The 24648-nt window shown below is 41.7% G+C and overlaps 1 protein-coding gene across 8 annotated transcripts in view; it reads right to left on the bottom strand.

Annotated features, from left to right (window-relative positions):
• tjp1a (tight junction protein 1a) overlaps window positions 1-24648 on the bottom strand; it is a 202861-nt gene that overhangs the window by 86265 nt on the left and 91948 nt on the right. For 4 of the 8 annotated variants that reach the window (XM_087982083.1, XM_043680314.2, XM_087982082.1 and 1 more), the window contains exon 2: window positions 8546-8602. In XM_087982083.1, coding sequence (XP_087838209.1) covers window positions 8546-8602 — 57 coding nt within the window. Of the gene's footprint in view, window positions 1-41; window positions 188-8545; window positions 8603-24648 lie in introns of those variants that run through there. The other 4 variants (XM_087982077.1, XM_087982078.1, XM_087982079.1 and 1 more) reach the window with 1 other exon arrangement.

The following is a 24648-nucleotide window of genomic DNA, read 5'->3' as shown; positions in this document are numbered from 1 at the left end:
TATTAGCCCAATAATAGAATAATAAGACAGATGTCCTGTACCTCTAGGAGAAAGTGAAGACTGCAAATCAGAGCTGAAAATGTGTTCCTGGAAAAGCGCAGGAGGTCAGGCAGCATCCAAGGAGCAGGAGAATCGACGTTTCGGGCATGAGCCCTTTTTCCTGAAGAAGGGCTCATGCCCTTCTTCAGTTCTCAACCTATGAAGTGGGGCTTATTCAGAATTCACAGCATCTGTCCAAATTAGAGCAAAACTCTTCTTGTGCAGACTGCAAGTAATTACCAGCAAAGAGTTGCTTCACTATGTAAAAGCTACAGTGCTAACCAGTGTTTAGACAGATCATTGAAGGATTAAAAATCTCAGCCACTTATTATTGAAGTTTCTGTGGAGAATACAATTTCAGCTTCTGTACTAACCAGTCAGCAAAATCACATTGTGAAAATTGTTATTCTAACGAAGAATTACAATGCAGTAATATATAAGTTCAATTGAATCATCTTCCTCCTATTAATCTACCTTCAAACCCTCTCCTGTGTTTTTTCCCTATGGTTGGGGAATTCAAGACTAAGGGGCACATTTTTAAGGTCAGAGGAGAAAGATTTAAATAAAAAACACATGAAGGGCATTTTTTTTAAAATACAGAGTGGTTAATGTGTAGAATGAACTTTGAGAGGAAGTGGTGGATGCAGGTACAGTTACAACGTTTAAAAGACATTTAGATAAGCACAGGACTAAGAAATGTTTGGAGGGATAGAGGCCAAGCGCAAGTAGGTGGGACCAGTTTATTTTGGAATTATGGTCGGCATGGACTAGCTGGACCAAATGATCTGTTTCTGTGCAATATGACTCTATAATGTTGCAGTTGACAAAGGAAAAAAAAATCATAGATTCTGCATAAACCATCCAAAACAAAAGACCACAATGATTAGTCACAAGCATGTTATCCACCAATAAGATTGTTTTTAAAAATCACCCCTCAGACCATCAGGTACCCTGATTATTTTGTTTTGCCAAAAGTTCACTCCTCCTAAAAAAAGATGTCTCGACTGGAGATTAATCGTTTCAGCATTACCGATCCAAAATCTACTCGTGCACATGTATGAAAAAGTAACTAGTACAGTTGACAAGGGGGAACCAGTCAATGTGGCATATTTGGATTTTCAGAACGTATTTTAACAAGTCCTGCATACGATATTGTTGTGCAATATTAAAGAATATGTATCACAAAGCTAGTCCCTTTGCTCAAGGAAACGCTGTCCTCAATTTTTTCAGAGGGATAATAAACCAGGCCGGACTCCAATCAGTCTGGTTTTTTACAGAGATGGAAAGGATTTTGAGAGGCCTTTTGTTTATATGTAAGCAGATGAGACTTCAGGCCAAAGTGGTCATGTTTTAGAAGTGACCGGATTATTGAAAGGGGAGTGGTCAGCTCTCTAGCTGAGCAGTTTAGTTCAGTCTTGAACTGGTGAGGAGTTCAACAGTGAGCTGTGTGGAAACACTCTTTCTGCCCTTAAAAATCAACCTGTAATAATGTGTTCCATTTATACTGGTTTTAAAGGGATTTTGCTTATTGGGACTGTTGTGTATGTTCGGAACAGCATAATTAAGTCCAGTTGGATAGGTTGAGTTCTGTAGGGGTTCTTTATTCTGTTCTGTGTGTTTCATTGTGTAATGTTGCGAATAAATTTTTGTTTGTTCTAAAATCTAGTAGTCAATCAAATAACTTACTCTGAGTAAATATCACTGTATACTTACCGAATCAAATTGCAAAGTCATGTCCTGGGCTGCCTGCTTAAGAATGTTTTGAGTCGCCTCGCCCAGTCCATAACAGATTGGGGGACATCTGGGATCTTAAACAGTGAGTGGTATGTACCAGTGTTTTTACTTCGGGTATTGGTTTGATTGGGCAGACAAAGCTTAGGATAGGAATGGCTCTTATCCAGAAAACTTTTGGTGACTGATATGTATGCAGTGACTTTGGAAGTTTTGCACAAAGTAAAGATGACCAAATTGCAGGAATTAGAGAAGCTGGTATTGGAACTGGCTGTTTTGGTGAGGAAAAGGAGAGAGAACTACAGCAGTAGCTCAGCATTTAAACTTGCTGGAGAAACCCTCAGAATCTATAGAGATAGCAAGAATTCAATTGCAAATGAAGCAGCTTGAGTTAGAGGCAAGAGATAATGAAAAGGCAGCAGAAATGACCCAGTTTGAATTACGATTAAAAGCAGAAGAGGGGAAAAAGACAGAGAAAGAAAAAGAGTGCTTTTGAACTTCAAAAACGGACACTTTAAAGGCTGGAGATAAAGGCTGAGGGTAGGTTTAGTGAGGAAGTAATGCAAACTCATGTGGAAGAGCAGAGAGTTAAAACAACAAGATTAGCAGCTGAAGTGGCTGACGCTTATGAGCTGGTCCATAAAACATGGTTTGGCTTCCAGGATCAATTTCAGTCCATGAGGGATAGAAATTGGGGAAAAGAAAAATTCTCACGTGGAAAGGGAATGGTCAACCTCAATGAAGGCCATATGGATAACTTACCACAAGGTAATAAGGAAACCCTTGAGGGAGACAAAGAAGTTAAAAAGTTCCATTGTTTTCACTGTAATAAAGCAGGACACATAAAATCAGTGCTGTGGGCTAAGAGAAAGCCAGATGTAGGAAAACTAGACAAGCCTGGGAGTTTTGTTGGACAAGTAACAAAAAGCTCAAGGGAAATTAGACAACTGCCTCAGAGTGCACAAGATGATCAGAGGTTGATAAAGGAGGAAGTGCCAGGCCTGCTTAAAAAATATACATGTACGGGTAAAGTTGATTCACATAGGCCAGGAGCAATAGGTAAGGAAGTTACAACATTAAGGACCACAGGATTCTCTGAGTCTGTAGTGCTGAGGAGATATGTACTCCAGAGGAACTATTGCCAGAAAAGGTACCGGGAACAGGAATTCATGGTGCGTCAAAATGTGCTCAGTTACGTAAAGAGAGGCTAGAGAGTCCAGAGAAGAGTGGAGAATTTGTGGTAGGAGTACTGGACAAACTCTCAGCTCCAGGAATGCAATTTGTCCTTGCAAATGATATAGCTGATTCACTAGTAGGCATGCTGCCTGCTCTAGTTGAAAAGCCAGAAGACGCAGGCAACTTAAGACATGGAGAATGTTTTTCCAGGAATTTTCCCTGGTTTTGTGATCACAAGATCACAGAGGCACAAGCTGATGCAGGAGGGAACGAAAGGCACAAATAAGGAAGCTGACATTGCATTTTCCGACAACTTGCCTGATCAGATATGGGGAACAGAGAAGGAGCAAATAGGTAAACGTGCAAGTATCTTTAGCTCTGCAAAGTTGATTGAATTATAGCAGAAAGATGAGTTAAAACTATTATATCAAAAGTCATTTACAGAAAAGGATAAAAAGTGACTGCATTTGTGTGTGTTATTACTTAACAAGTTATGTCTTAATTACTTAACAAATGATGTCTTAATGAGGAAATGGGGACCATCACACATTCAAGCACATGAGAAATGGGCAGAGATTCATCAAATTGTTTTGCCAGTTGGGTATAGAAAGAATGTGCTGCGAGTGGTGCATGAGCTACCACTTGGAGATCATTCAGGGGTGAGGAAAACACAGGCTAAAATACAAAAGCATTTCTACTGGCCTGCACTACATAAGAATGTAGTTGAATTTTGCCAGACGTATCATACATGTCAGCTAATTGGAAAACAACAGGCAGAAATAAAACCTGCACTTTTAATATCAACTTCAGCATTTGAGGAACCTTTCACAAGAGTCTTGATCGATTGACCCCTACCTCAAACAAAAAGTGGGAATAAGTATTTATTAACAATAATGGATGTGTCGACTAGGTTTCCAGACGCAATCCCATTATGCAACATCACAGCTAAAAGGTGTGGTAGGTGAATTACTTAACTTTTTTTTTTAAACGAGATCCAGACTGCCAATAGAGATCCAGTCAGATCAAGGATCAAGCTTCACATCCAAACTATTTAAAATGGTTATGGATAACTTGGGAATAAAGCAATTCAAATCTACTGGTACCAGCCGGAATCGTAGGGAGCGCAAGAGAGATGGCATCAAACACTAAAGACCATGTCGAGGTCTTATGGTCAGGATTAGCCTGATGATTGGGACTAGGGAGTTCAATGTGTACCTCTTGCAATCAGAGATGCACCAAATGAATCAAATTCAGTCCATTTGAATTAATTTTTGGGCATGAAGTAAGAGGACTGATAAAATTGATTAAGGAGAAATTAATAAAGCAGAATTCAGAGACCACCCATTTGAACTATGGGTCAAATTTTAGAGAACCATTAAGTAGAGCTAGATTGGCTGGACAGCATTTAAAAGTATCATGGCATACAATGAAACAAGAGGAGGATAAGAAGTCACAAATTTGCAATTTTGCCCCATTGGGATTGGTGTTACTTCCAGTGATAGGCGAACCTTTAAAAGCCAGGTTTAGTAGACCTGGTCAAATAGAGAGAAAATTGAGTGGGGTGAACTACTTGATAAGGACTCCAGACAGGAAGAAATCTCAGTGTCATGTGGATATACTCAAAAGGTATTTTGATAGGTAAGGAAAGCAAGAAGGTGTTAATGATTACAGCACAGAAGGAAGAGCCAAGTTCAGAGGATTCTGAATTGGACATTCCTCAAATCAAATTGGTAAATGAGAAAGTTGCCAATAATTGTGATAAATTATTAAGTTACCGTCCACAAGAAAGTCAAAATGACCTGAAAGAATTAATACTATCACATGGGGAGATACACGGAAATCATCTGGGAAGTACTAACCTAATTGTGCATGATATAGATATAGGAGATGGTGGTTCCGATTAAGAAACATCCTTATCGGCATAACCCTCTAATGTTGGCACTGGTTCAGAAGGAGATAGAGCGCATGCTGGTTGGAGGACTGTATCGAAAAGGCGGGACAGACAACTTATATTTCGAAGTTGGACTTGCTCAGAAGCTATTGGCAAGTACCTCTGTCAGAGAGAGCAAAGGCAATCTCGGCTTTCGTAACGCCAAATGGATTATACCAGTTCAAATTCTGGTGTAGAGTGGTGCTAGAAAAGCACAGTTCAGGCAGCATCCGAGGAGCAGGAAAATCGACGTTTCGGGCAAAATCCCTTCATCAGGAATACAGACAGAGTGCCTGAAGAGAGCACCACCCTCTTCAGGCACTCTGTCTGTATTCCTGATGAAGGGATTTTGCCCAAATTGCCGATTTTCCTGCTCCTCGTATGCTGCCTGAACTGCTATGCTTTTCCAGCACCATTCTACTCCAGAATTTGGTTTCCAGCATCTGCAGTCATTGTATTTCACCTATATCAATTCAAAGTCATGCCATTTGGAATGAAAAACGCTCCAGCCACATTTCAGAGACTGACTAATAAGGTCATCGCTGGATTACCCAACTGTGTGGTGTATATTGATCACCTGGTGATTTTTAGTCACTCATGGAAGAAACATTTACAGCATTTATCAAACTTGTGCAATTGACTTCGGAAGGCAGGCTGAATGGTAAACCTAGCTAAAAGTGAATTTGCCAAAGCCTAAGTCACCAAGCCTGGGCCATATTACTGGACATGGACAAATGGCCCCACGGCATGCAAAAGTCAAAATAATTGGGCAATTTCCCACACAGTCGACAAAAAAAGCGGTTCCTGGGGTCAAGTGGATTTTATTGAAAGTTTGTGCTGAACTTTAGCAGTTTGGCTGCTCCACTCACTGAATTATTTGAAAAGGGCAAGAAGTTTCAGCGAACAGCGGACTGTCAAAAGGCATTTGACAGCCTAAAGACTGTATTAGTTACACTGGATGACATGAAGCCTTTCAAGATGACTATCAATGCCAGTGTTGTGGGTGTCGGTATGGTACTCCTGCAGTAGGATGACAAGGAAATAGAAAGACCCATTGGGTGTTGTTCCGGGAAGTTGAACGTTCATCAACAGAAATATTCAATGATGGAGAAACAGACTTTAAGCTTGGTGTTGGCAGTACAACATTGCAGTGTTTAAATTATCAATGCATCTGAAACCCTCGTATACACTGATCACTACCCATTGACATTTATGGAAAAATTTAAGGACAAAAATGCCAAACTTTTTAGATGGAGCTTGTTGTTGCAGCCATTCAATTTGACAATTGTGCAAGTGGAAGGTCGCGAAAACATGACTCGAATATGTTATCGAGACTTGAATGAGATACGGAGGGATTCGGTGGTGAGTGCACCACAGCCTGATTTTGCATGGGGTTGTGCATGCTTGTATATTTATAGTTATAGTGTATGTGTGTGTTCAGACTACTAACTGGGTTTTGAAGGATTAAAAATGAAGCCATCTTTTGGTATTCATGGCTCATTTTCTTTTTGTTGGGGGGGGGGGGGGGGGGGGTGGAAGAGAGAGAGAGGAAAAAGAGGTGAGACAATGCCCTTTTTCTTGTAAAAGCTGTTCCTTGGCTCAAGGATACGCTGTCCTTGATTTTTTCAGGGGGATAATAAACCAGGCCAGACTCCAATCAGTCTGGTTTGGTACAGAGATGAAAAGGATTTTGAGAGGCCTTTTGTTTATATGTAAGCAAATGAGACTTCAAGCCAAAAGTGGTCATGTTTTAGATGTGACCTGTATAATGAAAGGAGAGTGGTCAGCTCTCTAGCTGAGCAGTTTAGTTCAGTCTTGAACTGGTGAGAAGTTCAACAGTGAGCTGTGTGGAAACTCTCTCTGCCCTTCAAAAATCAACCTGTAAGCATATGCTCCATTTATATTGGTTTTTAAAGGGAGTTTGCTTATTGGGACTGTTGTGTATATTCAGAATAGCATAATTAAATCTAGTTTGGATAGACTGAGTTCTGTTGGGGTTCTTTATTCTGTTCTGTATGCTTCATTGTGTAATTTTGTAAATAAATTTTTGTCTGTTCTAAAAGCTAGCAGTCAACTTACTAACTTACTCCAGTTAATTTTCAATGTACACATACCAAAACAAATTGCAAAGTTATGGTCCGGGCTGTCTGCTTAAGTATGTTTTGAGTGGTCTGGCCTCATCCATAACACATGGGATTGGAGGAAATGTATAGAGTTGGATAGAAAACTGGTTGACAGAGGGGAAGCAAATTGTAGGAATCAGTGGATCCTTTTCAAACTGCAACGAGCACTGTGTCAGGGGGATTGGTGCTGGGATCCCAGCTATTCACAATATATATTCCTTGATTTGAATGAGATGTTACATTTTGTTCCCTCAAAGTTTGCAGTTGGGTGGGAGGGCGAAGTGTGACGAGGATGCAGAGATCCTTCAGCATGATCTGGACCGATTGGGTGAACGGACAATTTAATGGCAGATGCAGTATAATTTGGATAAATGTGAGGTTATTCCCTTTGGAAGCAAAAACAAGGTGGAAAATTACTACCTGAATGGCGATCAATTGGGAGAGGAGAGGAGGGGGTGCAGCTGGATCTGGATGCCGTGTGCACCAGTTGCTGAAGGTAAGCATGCAGGTGCAGCCAGTTGTAAAGAAGGCGAATGGTATATTGGCCTTCATTGCAATAGGTTTTGAGTAGAGGAACAGCAATACATTGTTGCAGTTATACAGGACCTTGGTGAGGCCACGCCTAGAATACTGTGTGTAGTTTTGGTCTCCTTTTCTGAGGAAGGATGTTTTTGCTCTCGAGGGAGTGCAGTGAAGATTTACCTGGTTGATTCCAGGGATGGCAGGACTGGCGTGCGAGAAATAGATAGACTAGGTTAGGATTATTTTCGCTGGAGTTCAGACGAATGAGGGGAAACCTTATAGAGACTTAAAATTCTAACAGGACCAGATAGGGTAAACGCAGAGAGGATGTTCGCAATGGTATCACAGTCTGAGGATTCAGGGTAGACCATTTAGGATGGAGATGAGGAGGCATTTTTTCACCAAAGAGTGGTGAGCCTGTGGAATTCATTACCACAAAGTAGTTGATGCCAAAGCATGGTATGTCTTCAAGGGGCAGGTAAATATAGGACTTGGGGCAAATGAGATCAAAGGTTATGGGGAGAAAGCAGAATTAGGCCACTGAGTTGGAAAATCAGCCACAATCGTGAGGAATGGCAGAGCAGGCTCAAAAGGTCCAAATGGCCTCTTCCTACGTTCTATATTTCTCTGTATCTTCTAGGAGGGATCACAGGCTCGCAACCAAGAAAAAGAACCCGAACCCTGGTTGATATTTCTACTACCTAATTTAGATGGTAAAGTTAATCGCAAACCTCTCCATTACCACTTTTCTGTATCAGAACAGCTGAGGAATCAGCCGAGTTGAAATGGCTCAGTTACAGATTTTCTTCACCAACTTAGTTAATATGGTAACATCCTTTATTTGACACACAACTTTCTGTCAGAACTCTATCAGTTGGAACTACATCTATCAGGTTCGAGAAATTTAAGGAAAAAAAATAAGTTGCCTTCTGTCATTTCCTGCCATCTGGTCTTGAACCATTGTACAACTGACTACTTAATATCCTGAAATTCACAGCATAGTTAAATGTAGCTGGTGACTCACCCTGTGAAGTGTAACTGTCTGCTGTTCCCAGATCACCGTTTCCTCCATAACTGTCGTCTACAAGAAAAGGAGGTACAATTAAATTTAGAATTTAGAGATTGTTTTATGAAATGATCATTTAAATTTTGTTCCAATGAGTTCTACATTAACTACAGAAGTCAAGTAATTACAAAAATCTCATCGGAAACATCATGCTTTCCATAAAAATGCTTCTAACACGACGATGAGTTTTGGAACAAAACACCACACAACTGGAAATGTGTATCAGTCTGGATCCACAACACCAAATCATATTAACAGAAGTAATGCACTTAAATCTCAATACTTTTAACTTTTCCATTTTCCAACAAATTGCATGGGTCAGATTTTTTGTTTCCAGTGACCAAATAATTATAAATTGCCAAAAACTACACAAAAACGTGCAGAAACTTGCAGGGTTCAATAATTTCTGATCAGTTCCTCAAACTCAAACACCTTCAAGCTTCTGCATCCAGATAAAAATCTTTCCCAAGTCACCGACCAAAACATTTCAAACTTCAAATTCTCAATCTCTGAATTTCTATTCAAAACAATACTTCTGCATTAGTTAAACTGCTCACTCAATTCCATGATCTCTAACTTAAATGTCCATGGCTCCAGTAAAACCCTGAACCACATTGATCATTCCTTGTCATGGTTGAACTCATCACTCTCAAGTCCAAAGGAACACAGATGCTAACACACGTGATTCACAACTGATTACCCTTTCATCACCAGATTTGGCTTGATCATGTCTCACAATCATACCCTCACCATAAAAGCAATATTTGATTGAAGTGCATTTTGTGATATCTCAGTTTTGAAAGGTTCTGTGCAAAAGCTCAATCCAGGATCACACTTGATAAAGTAGACAGGAAAGGAATAAAGATGCTCTCGTGCACTTTATAAATTGGTGGTTGATACAGGGATAGACAAATCCAAAACAATATTTTCTGAAGCCACGTAGCACAGAACTCTCAAGAAATATTCAATTTAGTTTATCAAGAAAGTTACAACCACCCAATACCACGAGATATAAAAAACTAAATGTACCAAACATACATATCAAATCAAATATGATTTTATTTAACATGCTTCTTTTTAAACTCTCAGCTCCATGATTTCCTACAAACTGGAAAGTGGCTTAATCATAATTAATAGATCAATTTCATAGGAGGCTTTCTAATTTCACAAAGATGACCAAAGAGTATAGTCAGTCTTTCATCAATACAGAACACAAAGCTTTGTTCAAACAACGTTGGTGCAAGATTGCATATTCCAATACACAGATTTGTTCCAGAACTAACAGTATTGAGCAGGAGACATTTGATAAAATGTTTTAAACGTTACTGATACACACAAGGCAGGACTAACAGGGACAGAATCTGGCACTGGTGCAGCAGGTGATGGAGCCAGTCAGTTTGAACAAGCTATACTCTTAAGCCATGAGAACATCTGAATGAAAGCATCTCAACAGCATCACTTGATGTGGCCTCCCTCAATCAAACATGTCTTTATTGGAGCTAGGTTTTAGTGACGAGATTAACAGCTTACAATTATTAGAAATTTTGAAAGATGGACAACACGTTTTAATACACATGAAATCCTTCATTTTCACAACCATAGCTACACTTAGCTTTTCAAAAGATTAGATATGAACATTAATGCATTGCCTCAACATTAATTGAACCAGGTATGTTGCATATTTAAACAAGTTTATGCTGAACAGAATCTCCAGTGGATTACATATATCGAACATAGCACTCAAATATAGAAAATCGTACCAAATGGAAGAGTCTAACATCAACAGTAATAAAAGAAATCTGTCAGGGAAAATCTTAATTAATTTAAAATATAATTAGAATTTTAAAAAGAAGAGTGTAAAAGAACAGAATAATAATGCTGTAATCCCATGTAAGGACCATTTTTATTTTATGCTTTTTAAAAAAAATTTCAAATTAACCTAGGTTCAGAACAGGTGGAACTTAAACCCTCGTTCAGAAGTAGGGTCACTGCCTCTGTGCCACACGACCTTCTGTTTACAGACCAGTGCTTAAAAGGATGGCTGCAAATTTCCCCTTTCAAATGCCTCGACACATTCAGATCTACTATCTCTTTTCCACATCTAGGACTGGCCGCCCCATCTAAAACACTGTTCATTATAGTTTTGTGGTGTTTAATCAGGATGCAAGTCTTCGGATTGTTACTCTGCTCTTATTTTACTTTTGAGGCAAAAAAAAACTACAGATGCTGCAATCCAAAATAGACAGACAGGAGGCTGAAAGAACACAGCAAGTCAGGCAGCATCAGATAAAGAAGTCGACATTTTGGGCATAAGTAATCCTGAAGAAGGGTTACACCCGAAACATCGACTTTTCCACCCCTGATGCGGTCTGGCCTGCTGTGTTCTTCCAGCCTCCTGCCTGTCTATTTCTTATATTTTTTTTCAGCTCAATCTATTCAGCATTATTCAAACTCAACTGCAATTCTTATTTTCCTCTAAACTCAACACTTTGGAGCACACACTCCAAAGCTGAAACTCAGCAACCGTCTGCCCTCAAACCTAAAAACTAAAGTGCGAGGGTTCTTACAGCATAGTGGTTGGATCCCACCCCTGGGTTTAGGTGCCACCTGCTCCAGAGGTTGCAATAACATCTCTGAACAGTTGACAGATAACATAAAAGCTAGAGTATGTCTAGCCCCAAAAGCTACCATCACTCTCCCACAATACTAAGTTCATAGGCCCCGTCTCAATATTCTGCATCTGAACACAAGGAGAAAGTGAGGTCGGCAGATGCTGGAGAACACAGTCGAGTGTGTTGTTGGAAACGTACAACAGGTCAGGCAGCATCCAAGGAGCAGGAGAATCAACGTTTCAGTTTGTTTGAAGGGCTCCCGCCCGAAACGTTGATTCTCCTGCTCCTCGGATGCTGCCTGACCTGCTATGCTTTTTTAACAACACATTCTCCCATCTGCGCACAACCCTCAACTCCTCCTCACACCTCATACAGAAATTTCCTTTCCAGCATCTGCAACTTGTCCACCTGCTGACGCAATATTCAGTCTTTAAGTCCCAGACCAAATCTGAAATGAGCCTGGTCTTTGACAACCAAACATCTGTGACCATTCTCATCCACCACACCCCATAATACCTGAAGACTACATCCACTCCTCCCTAATACCACCCTCCCCATCACATGGAGACAGTTACCCCACCCACTTCTGTAGTCTGTACATTCCTCCCAAAACAAAGGAAATTTTCCATTGAACATTGAGGGGCTGCACTACAGTCCATTCCACCACCCAACCCATTCCCCATGACAAAACACCAAAATCCATTCCTTTCCTCCATCTCCCCCACAGCCAGAATCCAATCCCCCACTTCCGACACCTGGAATCCATTTTCTCCCCAACACCTGGAGTCCCCTGCCTCCCCAATACCCAGGGTTCTCTTTGCTGCTTCCCAACATCCGGTGTCTATTCCCTTCCCCAACCTCAGTTATGCTGCCACCTCTTTGGTCAGTAATAGCTTACTAGCTACCCACAGGCATACAGTCAATCACTCCTCTCAATCTCACCAACATTAAGTCCTAAATCAGCCTTAATTATCTTCAAATAGAAGACTACAGGTGCTCATTTCTGCAATTCTATTACTCCCTCCAACTTTAAATTTCTTAGAATGTTAAAAGTACTGTATAGAGGCAATTAAGTGCTTAGGAGGGATTGCTGCACAGTACTGAGGACAGGAAAACTTGCTGATTTCTCTCCCTGAGGTGATGAAGCTAATTAGAACTTTCTCCCTCCCTGCTGCAGTCAACATCAGCCAGCTCAGCACAGACCACACAACGAAACTCAGACATTCCTGGTCTGTATGGCTTAGCACCACAGTCTATCAGTCTATATTTATCCACAGAGCCTACAGTAACTTGCATTTATCCAGTGCCACAAATGTGAAACATAACCAAAGCAATTTCAAAGCAGGAGGAGTGCTTTGTATAAAGGGTTCAAAATACTACAATTAAATCTGTATGCATTAAAAATTTTAATGCATCAATTTTCTATTGCAGACATCAAGTCAAAATTAGATACTTGTGTCTTCAGTGAACTTTAAGAGCTATATTTATATTTCCAATATTTACTTAAATCAGTACATCTTAATCTTTAGTGGCAATTTAATCACCCGAAATTGTCCCCATCGTTTGCATTTCAATCAAGTGCGTACATAGCTCAGAAGATCTTGACAAAACACTTGATCCATGTATCAAGGGAAGTATCTATAATGAATCTTTTGATGTCTTTCATCCACAGCTGAACAGGACATTGCAGGTACATTTCAGCAAGCTACCATTATATTTTGCTAAAAATGTCATGAACATAACTTTTCCAGTGGGTGAGAAAGGGAGAAACCTTTACCAATTCTAGGCCTAATACAGACTTTTTAAAAAATTAAAGCCTTGTATTATCATGAAAATATGATCCTCTTCACTTTTTGGGTTATAACCATAAAACATCAGAGAAGGTACATGGCCAGTTGGCTTGTGGCAGCAAGGCACTCATAGCACAGCAATCACTGATAATTCAATGTCAGTTCTATCCATCACCAAGATTGAACTTATAAATTTTACAATGATTCATTAGTGACTTTTAGGCAGCCATTTGATGTTTACTTAGATTTTTGAATACAGTTTTTCTGGGGCCACACCTAGAGAAATTTTCTAACTATCTTTTAGGTTATTTGGTCCACCAAATCTACTTAGAAATTCAATGGGATCTTGGCAGATCTGATAATCTTCAGCTCTACTGTCTCAGAATAAAGGAGTCAAAAAGTGTGGTGCTGGAAAAGCACAGCCAGTCAGGAAGCATTCGAGGAGAATCGACGTTTCGAGGATAAGCTCTTCATCAGGAATGAAAGCTTATGCTCAAAATGTCAACTATCTTGCTCCTCGGATGCTGCCTGATCGGCTTGTTTTTCTAACACCACACTTTTTGACTCTTACCTCCAGCATCTGGTCAGCATGGACGAGTTGGACCGAAGGGTCCGTTTACATGCTGTACATCTCTATCCTCACTTTCTCCTTTGCTCCAGAATAAAGGAGTGCCAATTTAAGACTGAGATGAAAAGGAATTTCTTCTCAGAGGGTTGAGAATCTTTGGGACTCCTTTCTGCAGAATGCTGTGAGGACAGAGTCCTTGCATGAATTTAAGGCCAAGATAAATAGATTCTTGATCAGTAGGGGAAATCAAGGGTAACAGAGAAAGCACAGGAAACTATACGTGAGCAAAGTCAGATCAACCATAATCCTATTGAATGCAAAACAAGCTCAAGAAGCCGAATGGCCTCCTCCTGCTCCCATTTCATGATCAAGAGCATCTAAATCCCTCTGCATCATACTTTTCTTTAATCTTTCTTCCATTTAAAAAAAAATCAGCTCCTTTATTCCTCTTGTCAAAGGGCACAACTTCATATCTTCTGATCTTATGTTTCACCTTCTAAGATTTTGCCCTGTATTTCTCTGTAAACTCATGCCACCTGCAAACCTGGCGACAGAACATTCATTTCAGATCATAAGACATGGAAGCATTCTAAGGCCAATCAGCCCATCAAGTCTGCTATCATTTAATGAGATCTAATTACTTGATGACCCTCAACACCATTTTCCTGCCTTTTCCTTATTACTCTCAATTCCTTTACTAATTAAGAATCTGTCTATATCAGCCATTTAATGACCTCACTTCAAGTGACATCACATGGAACGTCGCTTCCACCACCCCCCACCCCAACCACCATGGTTTACGTCACTTCCTTTGGTGACATTCACCAATGACACTGACCACAGCCACATTCAACTCCAGCTCTACACCAGGTCCTACCTCCCAGCCATGCTGAGCTTTTACCATCCCCCAGACCACCTCCACATGGAGGATGACTGCTCCGTCCTGAGTAAAAAGGTCTCACCTGCATCCAACTATGCTCCCAGATCAATGAATTCAACGTGCGTTGGGACATCAAATCTTTCTTCTACCATCACCAGACTTACTTTTTCCATCAGGATTCTCACCCACCCTCCGAGGACCTCTTCTCCCACCTCCAACATACCCCATTCCACTTGGACACCCTATGCTAGTCTGTTACCTGCCCTCAACCTCTATCTTCAACTGCCACTGTGACATTGACCACTTCAACCTATCTACCCAAATCACCCGCTCCAACCTCTCTCCCTCACAAAGCGCAGCACTCCGCTCCAAACTCAACCTCCCCATTAAACCAGAGAACAAGGGGGATGTAGTCATAGTTTGGCTCACCAACCTCTACACTGCTGAACCCAGGCACCAACTCACTGATACCTCCTCATACTGTCCCCTTGACCACGACTTCACCTCCCATCACCAAATCATCTCCCAGACCATCCACAACCTCATCATCTCAGGGGATCTCCCATCCACAACCTCCAACCTCATAGTCCCAGAACCCCACACTGCCCAGCTCTACCTCTTACCCAAAATTCAAACTTCACTGCCCAGTTTGACCCATCTTCTCTGCATGCTCCTGCCCCACCTTATCATATCAAGACACCTATCTTCTCATATCAGGACACTGTCCTATCCCCCTTGATCCAGGGACTCCCCATTACATTTGGGACACCACCCACACCTTCTATCTCCTCCATGACTTTGATTTCCCTGGCCCCCAATGCCTCATCTTCACCATGGACAGCCAGTCCCTGTACACATCCATCCACCATAGCGAAGGTCTCCAAGCCCTCAGTTTGTTCCTCTCCTGCTGACCCAACTAGTACCCTTTCACCGACACTCATTCAGTTGGCGGAATGGTCCTCACCTTGAACAATTTCTCCTTAGAAACCTCCCACTTCCATCAGACCAAAGGGGCACCTGCATGGGCTCCAGCTATGCCTGCCTCTTCATCAGATACGTGGAACAACCCATCTTTCGCAGTTGCACTGCCACCATTCCCCACCTTTTCCTCCACTACAGTGATGACTGTATCGGTGCCATCTCATGCTCCCACAAGGAGGTTGAACAGTTCATTAACTTCACGAACACCTTCCACCCTGACCTCAAGTTCACCTGAACCATCTTGGACACCACTCTCCCCTTCCTGGACCCCTCTGTCTCCATCGACAGTCTCAACACAAATCTACTTCAAACCCACCAACTCCCACAGCTACCTGGACTACATCTCCTCTCACCCCTCTCCTGTAAAAATGCTATCCCTTACTTCCAATTCTTCCAATTCCTCCAACTCCATGTCTGCTCCCAGGAGGAGCAATTCCACTCTAGGAAATGCCAGATGGCCTCCTATTTCGAGGACCACAATTTCCCCTCCCATGTGGTCAATAATGCCATCCAGCTGCTCACCTCTTCCACTTTGCACACTTTCCCCTCCAAATGCAACAAAGATAGAAACCACCACCTGCTCTCCTATTCTTCAGCTTCCACCCCACTAATTCCAGATACAGCGGATTATCCTCTGCCATTTCTGCAACCTCCAATCAGACCCCACAACCAGGGATATATTTCTCTCCCTTATCAACATTCCAGAGAGACCATCCTCTCCACGACTCCCTCATTAGGTCCACACCCCCCACAAACCCACCCTCCATTCCCAGCACCTTCCCATTCTGCTGCAAAAGGTGTAAAACCTGCACCTACCCCACCGCTATCACCTCCGTCCAAGGCACCTACGCATTTTCCTGCACATCCAAACACCTCATCTACAGTGTCTGCTGCTCTTGATGTGGTCTCCTCTACATTGAGGAGACAGAACACCAACTCGTGGAATGCTTCAGGGAACATCTCTGGGACACACAAACTAAAAAACCCCACTGGGCTGTGGCTGATCACTTCAACTCCCCCTCCCACCCTGCCAAGGACATGCAAGTCCTGGGCCTCCTCCACTGCCAAATCCAAGCCACCCGACGAGTGGAGGAAGAATGCCTCATCTTCCACATTGGGACCCTCCAACCACACGGCATCAACAATCGATTTCACCAGTTTCCTCATTTCCCCTACCCACCTTATCCCAGATACGGCCTAACAACTCAACACTGTCTCTTGAACTGTCTTACATGTCCACCTTCCTTTCCAACTATTCACTCCACCCTATCACTATCAGCCCTGTCATCTACCAATCGCCTTCCCCCAAGCCCAACCCCCTATTTATCTCTCCGCCCCCTTCACCACTCCCCTCATTCCTGTTGAAGGGCTTATGCCCGAAATGTTGATTCTCCTGCTCCTCAGATGCTGCCTGAACTGCTGTGCTTTTCCACACTGCCACACTGACTGATCTCCAGCATCTGCAGTCCTCACTTTCTCCTAGCTTCAACCACCCTATGTGTTAAAGAATTCCACAGATTCCTCCTAACTTTTGTCTTTGAACGCCTTATTTTGAGATGTGGTCTGGTCCTAGACACTTCCACAAGAAGAAATGAGGTCTCCACATCTACCCTGTCAACTAGCATAAGAATTTTGCTACAATAAGGTCATCTCTCATTCTTCTAAATTCCAATGAGTACAGACCTTGTTCAACCTCTCTCCATAAGACAGTCCTTTCATACCATGTCAGTCTCCTGAAACTTCTCTGAACTTCTGCCAATCCAGCATATCTGCCCTGAAAAAAGGGACTCAGAACAGTTCACCATACTCTTGCTGTGGTCCGCCAAGTGCCTTATATAGTTTTAGCAAAGTTGAAAAATGTGGTGCTGGAAAAACACAGGCCAGGCAGCATCCGAGGAGCAGGAGAATCAACGTTTCGGGCATAAGCCCTTCTTCAGGGAAATGTCAATTCTCCTGCTCCTCGGATGCTGCCTGGCCTGCTGTGTTTTTCCAGCACCACATTTTTCAACTATGGTACTGCAGCATCTGCAGTCCTCGCTCTCAGTTTTAGCAAAGCCTCTCTACTTTTATACTCAATTCCCTCTGACAAAAAGGCAAACATTCCATTTACCTTCCCTATTACCCTGTGAACTTGGCTGCTAGATATTTGAGATTCATGGACTAGTTCTTCCAAACCTTCTGTGCTGTAGCTTTCTACAATCTTTCTCCACTTAATATGCAGCACCTCTGCTCTTCCTGGATGACCTCACTATTCTCCGCCTAATATTCCATCTGCCAAGACTTCACTCACTTATTTAACCTGTCCATATCTCTCTGCAGACACCTCGTGTCATCCTTACCACAAGTTCTGCCACCTATTTTTCTGTCAGCTACAAACTTGGTGATGGGTATATTCACTTTCCTCATCTCAGTCATTAATGCTTATTGTAAAAACTTGTAGTCCAGCACTGATCCCTGTGGCACTCCACTAGTGAAAGGTTGCCATCTGGAAATACCTTCCTTATCCCAACTCTGTTCTCTATTAGTTAGCCAATCCTTTAGCTATGCTAATATATTATCTTCAACACCTTGGGTTCATACATTACAGAGCCTGATCTTATCAAACACCTTACGAAAATCCAAATATATTACACCCACTACTTGCCCTTTTTCTTTCAATTTGATAATATCGTTAACTTCTGCCATTAACCACCATCAGTTTATCCACTTCCCAGAATCATGCTCCTTCACTGGGATATAGCTTTGAGTCATGAAGTATTTTCTTAAATGTCTGCCAGAGCAAACCTCCCCAAAAGAAATAAAAACCCAAAAAATCACTAATGCTGTAAATCAGAAACAAAAACAGAAATTGCTGGAAAAGTTCACCAGGTCTGGTAGCATCTGAGGAGAGAAATCAGAATTAAAGTTTGGGTCGAGCAACCCTTCCTCCAATTCTGAAGGGTCACTGGACCCAAAACATTAACTCTGATTTCTCTTCACAGATGCTGCCAGACCCGCTGACTTTTCCAGCAACTGTTTTTGTGCCCCCAATAGAAATGTGGTAAAATAATCAAATATCACCTATTACACCCATTTGAAGAAGTTGGGAAGCAAACTCATTTCCCCATTTTAAAACGTTGATGGCTTAAAGATTCTACTTTTGTACAATTTTCACCAAAATTTGCAACAGAAAGAACAAAGCAACTCTACAATACCAAGAAGTTTCCATGCCAGTGTCTAGAATGCTCAGAGATCTTCACCTTGGATTGTGGCTTAACTCAGCATCATTTACATTCTTTGGAAGAGAATATTTTAATAAACGTGGACTGTAGGTGTCAGTATTTGTTGGAATCACCTATTGTGACGCTAACTCGTCTGTACGGAATCAAAGACAGTTATTTCTTGCAATGCTCTTTACCAAACTTGCAATAACTGTTGACTGAGGAGCAAGCATATTCCATATACTTTATGCATTTCAGTAAAACCTTAGGCAGAGAACTATGAAGGTTGCTAATGTCAAATTAATCTGGTGAACAGTTGACAAGTTTAAAATCAATAGTGGGGGAGTCCAGAACAAGAGGGGATAGGTTTAGGGTGAGAAGGGGTAGATTTAACACTGACTTAAGGGGGAACTTTTTCCACGCAAAGGGTGGTATGTGTATAGAATGAGCTGCCAGAGGAAGTGGTGGAGGCTGGTACAACTGCAACATTTAAAAGGCATCTGGATGGGGATATGAATAGGAAGGATTGAGGGGGATATGGGCCAAGTGGTGGCAAATTGGACTAGATTAGTTTAGGATATCTGGTTAGCATGGAGGAGTTGCACTGAGGGCCTGTTTCCATGCTGTACATCTCCATGACTATGTACAAGTGGGGGCTGTTGAGGAGGGAAGGAAAATAAGAGGTAGGTGGATGGGAAAAAGACAGAGCCAGAGCCCATAAGCGAGAGAGCGCATGAGCGAGAGAGAGCACGCGAGCGAGAGAGAGAGAGGGAGAGAGAGACACACACAGGCAGAGACACACACACAGCAATAGACTGTGTCACACTGCTTAAGTAACAGCCCCAAAGATAGAAAATAGGAGTAGGAGGCCCATTAGTCCTTAAAGCCTGCTCTGCCATCCAATACAATCATGACTGATCATCCAACTCAGGACCCTGTACCCAGTTTCACCCCATACCATTCAGTCTAAGAACTTCTCTAACTCCTTGAAAACATTCAATTTTGGCCTTAACTTCTTTCTCTGGAGAATTCCACCCTCTGGGTGAAGAAATTTCTCAAGATTTATCATCTTATGGAAGTAAAATTCATTTTAGACAGAATTTCAAGCTTTTGTCTCTTGATTTCTATCTTTTCTAAGACAGCTGCAGTGAACAGTGAAGCTAACCATTCCACAACCTCATTACCAGGAATAGTTCAGGGGACTGGTTCTTCCATATTATTTTCTAGGAAGAGCCCAATTTAGAATTGCTTGGCAAATAGCACAAGAGATGAGAAAATCACTGCCACATCTTCACTGAACAAAATGTAGGAAAATATAGTAAATCACATTCAAAGATATTTCGTAAAGTATTTATTATGAAGGATTTACTGCTTTGTTTTGTTCTAGAATAATGTAATGATTGTACAATGCAGGTCAAGATCAACACTGCATATTTCAGTTATCTTTCTTTTACTTCAATTTAACTTTTTGACATTTAGAAGCTCCACGGTTTGATTTAATCGTGACACACCCACTCAGACAGCACCAAATGTTGCTGACAGACTCCATTTGTTTTGTTTGTGAATGGCTCATGTGACTCACTAAAATCAATGTAATGGATCAGTGGAGTCAGACAGATTAATGCATGGAGATTTAAAATTGTAAACATCACTGATTTACACTAGCACTCAGCATCCTGGGGCATTTAGAGGCCAATTAAAAAGCATGCTGCATAAACAGGATTTTAAAGTAATTACTACTAATTTGAAGACATCACTCAAGAGAGCAAGTTAACACAGTAAAAATTAAGCTTCCCAAGCAACTGAATCTGTGTTTGATTCCAGACTGTTATAAAAATTTTGCTAACTATAGGGATTCTTTGATCGCAAACAATCTCAGAATCCCTACAGTGTGGAAGGAGGCCATTTAGCCCATTGGGTCCACATCAACCCTCCTAACAACATCCCATCCAGATGCAACCCATTCCTGTAACCCTGCATTTCCCATGGCCAACCCACCTTGCCTGTATCTCCCTGGACACAATGGACAATTTAGCATGGCCAATCCACCTAACCTGCACATCTATGGACTGTGGGAGGAAACTAGAGCACCCGGAGGACACAGGGAGAATGTGCAAACTCCCCTACGAACATAAGAGGTATAGTTAGTAAGTTTGCAGATGACACCAAAATTGGTGGTGTAGTGGACAGCAAAGAAGGTTGCCTCAGATTACAACGAGATCTTGATCAGATGGGTCAATGGACTGAGAAGTGGCAGATGGAGTTAGATAAATGTGAGGTGCTGCATATTGGGAAAGCAAATCAGAGCAGAACTTATACACTTAATGGTAAGGTCCTAGGGAATGTTGCTGAACAAAGAGACCTTGGAGTGCAGGTTCATAGTTCCTTGAAAGTGGAGTTGCAGGTAGATAGAATAGTGAAGGCGGCGTTTGGTAGGCTTTCCTTTATTGGTCACAGTATTGAGCACAGGAGTGGAGAGGTCATATTGTGGCTGTACAGGACATTGGTTAGGCCACTGTTGGAATATTGTTTGCAATTCTGGTCTCCTTTCTATAGGAAGGATTTTGTGAAACTTGAAAGGGTTCAGAAAAGATTTACAAGGATGTTGCCAGGGTTGGAGGATTTCAGCTATAGGGAGAGGTTGAACAGGCTAGGGCTGTTTTCCCTGGAGCGTCGTAGACTGAGGGGTGACTTTATATAAGGTTTATAAAATGAGGGGCTTGGATAGAATAAACAGACAAAGTCTTTTCCCTGGGGTGGGGGAGTCCAGAACTAGAGGGCATAGGTTTAGGGTGAGGGGGGGAAAGATATAAAAGGGACCGAAGGGGCAACATTTTCCACAGAGGGCAGTATGTGAATGGAATGAGCTGCCAGAGTAAGTGGTGGAGGCTGGTTTGATTGCAACATTTAAAAGGCATCTTGATGGGTATATGAATAGGAAGGATTTAGAGGAATATGGATCAAGTGCTGGCAAATGTGATGAGATTAGGTTGGGATATCTGGTCGGCAAGGACAAATTGGACTGAAGGGTCTGTTTTCAGGCTGTACATCTCTATGACTCTAAGTTGCTAGATGGCCATTGAAACCCCCAACTAGGAATGAACATTCCTCAGAGGGAAAAAAAAATCAGTTCTCCTCTGAACTGCCTAATCTAAGCACTAATCTAATCATAGTGAATAACAAAGGATGAGCAACAAATGCTGGTTTACCCAACAACACTCATTCCAAGAATGCAAAAAATGCATCGATACATTAACAAACATAAATGCACAAAACATACTTGCACTAGTTAACTGGCCTTTCCTATTAATTAATAAGCCATTTATTGTGTTTTCGAAGAAAGGCCACCTACATAACACATGCACACACCTTCAATATCAGGTGTTCAATGCCATCCTAATGTTGCTGTCATTGAGGTATTCAACTTGTTTCACTGCATTCTCATGACCAGATGTGGCTATTCCCCTAAAAGTGAATTCTGAAACAAAATGAATTCATTGTGCTTATAACTCCAAATGCATTAAAAGTTAAGAAGAATTCACTGATTAAAAACTGTTGCTATTCTTCTTTCCGTGGAACTATGTGCTAACTGCAACGAACTGCAATCTTCCAATTTTTTTGCCTTCACTATAGGCTTAGTTTTGTACAGTCCAATAATCATTCACAATAAATGTTGAAGTGGTTTATCTGGAGTTACACGTGCACACTCTTATTTCCTTTTACGAAAAAGTTCTACAGAGACACAATGTTCCACAGCACACTGAAGGGTGGGGCTCTCAACTGTAGTACAGCTATGACTCCTTAAACACTCCTTACTGTTTCTTAAAAAGAAATATCATGCTAAACAAAAGTCATGAAATGAAAATAGCTTACCCAAGAAAGCATACAATATAGATGGGCTACACGGCCTGCACCATTGATATTAAAAACCTATTGGCTTCCTTGAATCTAAGTGATCCCAAAATCTTTTTAATTAATAGTTTTTAAACTTGACTCCCACTTGCTGCTTCCTTTTCCAGATACACACAGTTCTATAAGACTTTGGCTCAGCCACATTTGGAGTACTGCGTACAGTTCTGGTCGCCACATTACCAAAAGGTACAGAGGAAGTTCGCCAGATGTCACCTGGTATGGAGGGTGCTAGCTAGGAGGAGAGCTTGAGTAGATTAGGATTACTTTCATTGGAAAGGAGGTGGTTGGGGGGAAACCTGATTAGAATTAGGACTAGAATCCCTACTGTGTGGAAACAGGCCCCTTGGCCCAACAAGGTAAAAACAATGACTGTAGATGCTGGAAACCAGATTCTGGATTAGTGGTGCTGGAAGAGCACAGCAGTTCAGGCAGCATCCAAGGAGCTTCAAAATCGACCTTTCGGGCAACAAGTCAACACCGATCCTTTAGAGATTATCCCACCCAGACCCATTCCCCGAAATTTACCCCTGACTCATGCAGCTAACCTACACACCCCTGAACACTATGGGCAATTTAGCATGGCCAATTCACCTAACCTGGATTCTGGATTAGTGGTGCTGGAAGAGCACAGCAGTTCAGGCAGCATCCAAGTAGCAGTAAAATCGACATTTCAGGCAAAAGCCCTTCATCAGGAACAAAGGCAGAGAGCCGGAAGTGTGGAGAGATTTTTACCTAATTCACCTAACCTGCACATCTTTGGATTGTGGGAGGAAACCTACGCAGACATGGGGAGAAGGTGCAAATTCCACACAGAGTCGCCAGAAGGTGGAGTCAAACCCGGGTCCCTGGTGCTGAGAGGCAGCAGTGCTAACCACTGAGCCACCCTCTCATGATTGAGGCCAACAAAGTCATGAGGGGCGTAGACTGGGTGGATAGCAAGAAACATTTGCCCAAAGTAGAGGGCACAATTATAAGGGGTCACGAGTTCAAAGTGAGGGGAGAAAAGTTTAAGGGAGATACACCTGGAAAATTCTTCATAGCAAGTGCCTGGAACGCATTGCCAGCAGAGATGGTAGGGGCGGGAACAATAGCGTCACGTAGCATTATTTTGACAGATACATGAATGGGCAGGAACAAAGGGATACAGATCCTTAGAAAATAGGCAGCAGATTTAGACAGAGGACATGGATCAGCGCAGGCTTGGAGGCCCAAAGAGCCTGTTCCTGTGCTGTAATGCTCTTTGTTCTATATCCCATTTCCCTCTTCTGACTCACTCAATGCAATCCTTCATCCAACTCCCTGGTTCATAGCAAGTAAGCTTTGATTGGTATGGTGAGTGGAAGGAAGAGAAATCAGGAGAAGTAGTGAGGGAAGATTGACCACTTTGCTAATAAAACAGCCTGAACAAGAACAATTAAAACACAGTTCTTGGCATAACCAAGTAACTGTGCTAAATTGAAAACACCATTAAATTTGTATTGCACAGTGTAGTTCCACATCAACCGTCATGCTAGGCCTCAAAAATACAGACTTCCAATAGTAAGGGAAAATTGCAAAGTCTATCATCAGCAACTCACTTCATGCCAAAGACAAGCACAAATAATAAAGTGTGCCAGGAAAACTCAGCAGGACCGGTTGTATCTGTGGAGAGAGAAAGGGATCCAAAAAAATGTACAATTAAAATGAACAATGTGAACGCAAATTTTCAAGTGCAGCACTTTGTAACTGCACTAATACTCACGGAGCCAAACAAATAGTGCACTCAGGGCACAATACTTCAGAGTATTTTCAATCTTATCAAGTGTTAAAAGTGGATCTGAAAATAGTGCATTGCATCTATTTAGCAAAACCTTGTTGGATGCTTTGTTCAAGTGAATGGAAAAAGTAAATGCCCCAGCTACTTTTTACATCAATCTTCTAAGTAGTCCACCTTAAAGGAAAAAAGTCATTTATCGATACTACTGTGATTCTCACTGAAACTGCAACCATGTCAGATCAAATCAATTCAATGCACACAAAAAGCTCTACTCCTTCACTTTAAGGAAATCTTACATTCCATGAAATAATTTTTAAAAGAATCAAAATGAAAACATATGCAAATAGTCTTGGGCTACAAAA

This window comes from Chiloscyllium plagiosum, unplaced genomic scaffold, assembly GCF_037043375.1.
Source record: "Chiloscyllium plagiosum isolate Xiang-an unplaced genomic scaffold, Cpla_swu_hap1 HiC_scaffold_42, whole genome shotgun sequence".
Classification (NCBI taxonomy): Eukaryota; Metazoa; Chordata; class Chondrichthyes; order Orectolobiformes; family Hemiscylliidae; genus Chiloscyllium; species Chiloscyllium plagiosum.
Note: the sequence above shows the minus strand (reverse complement) of the source record. Positions and strands in the feature narration are given on the sequence as shown.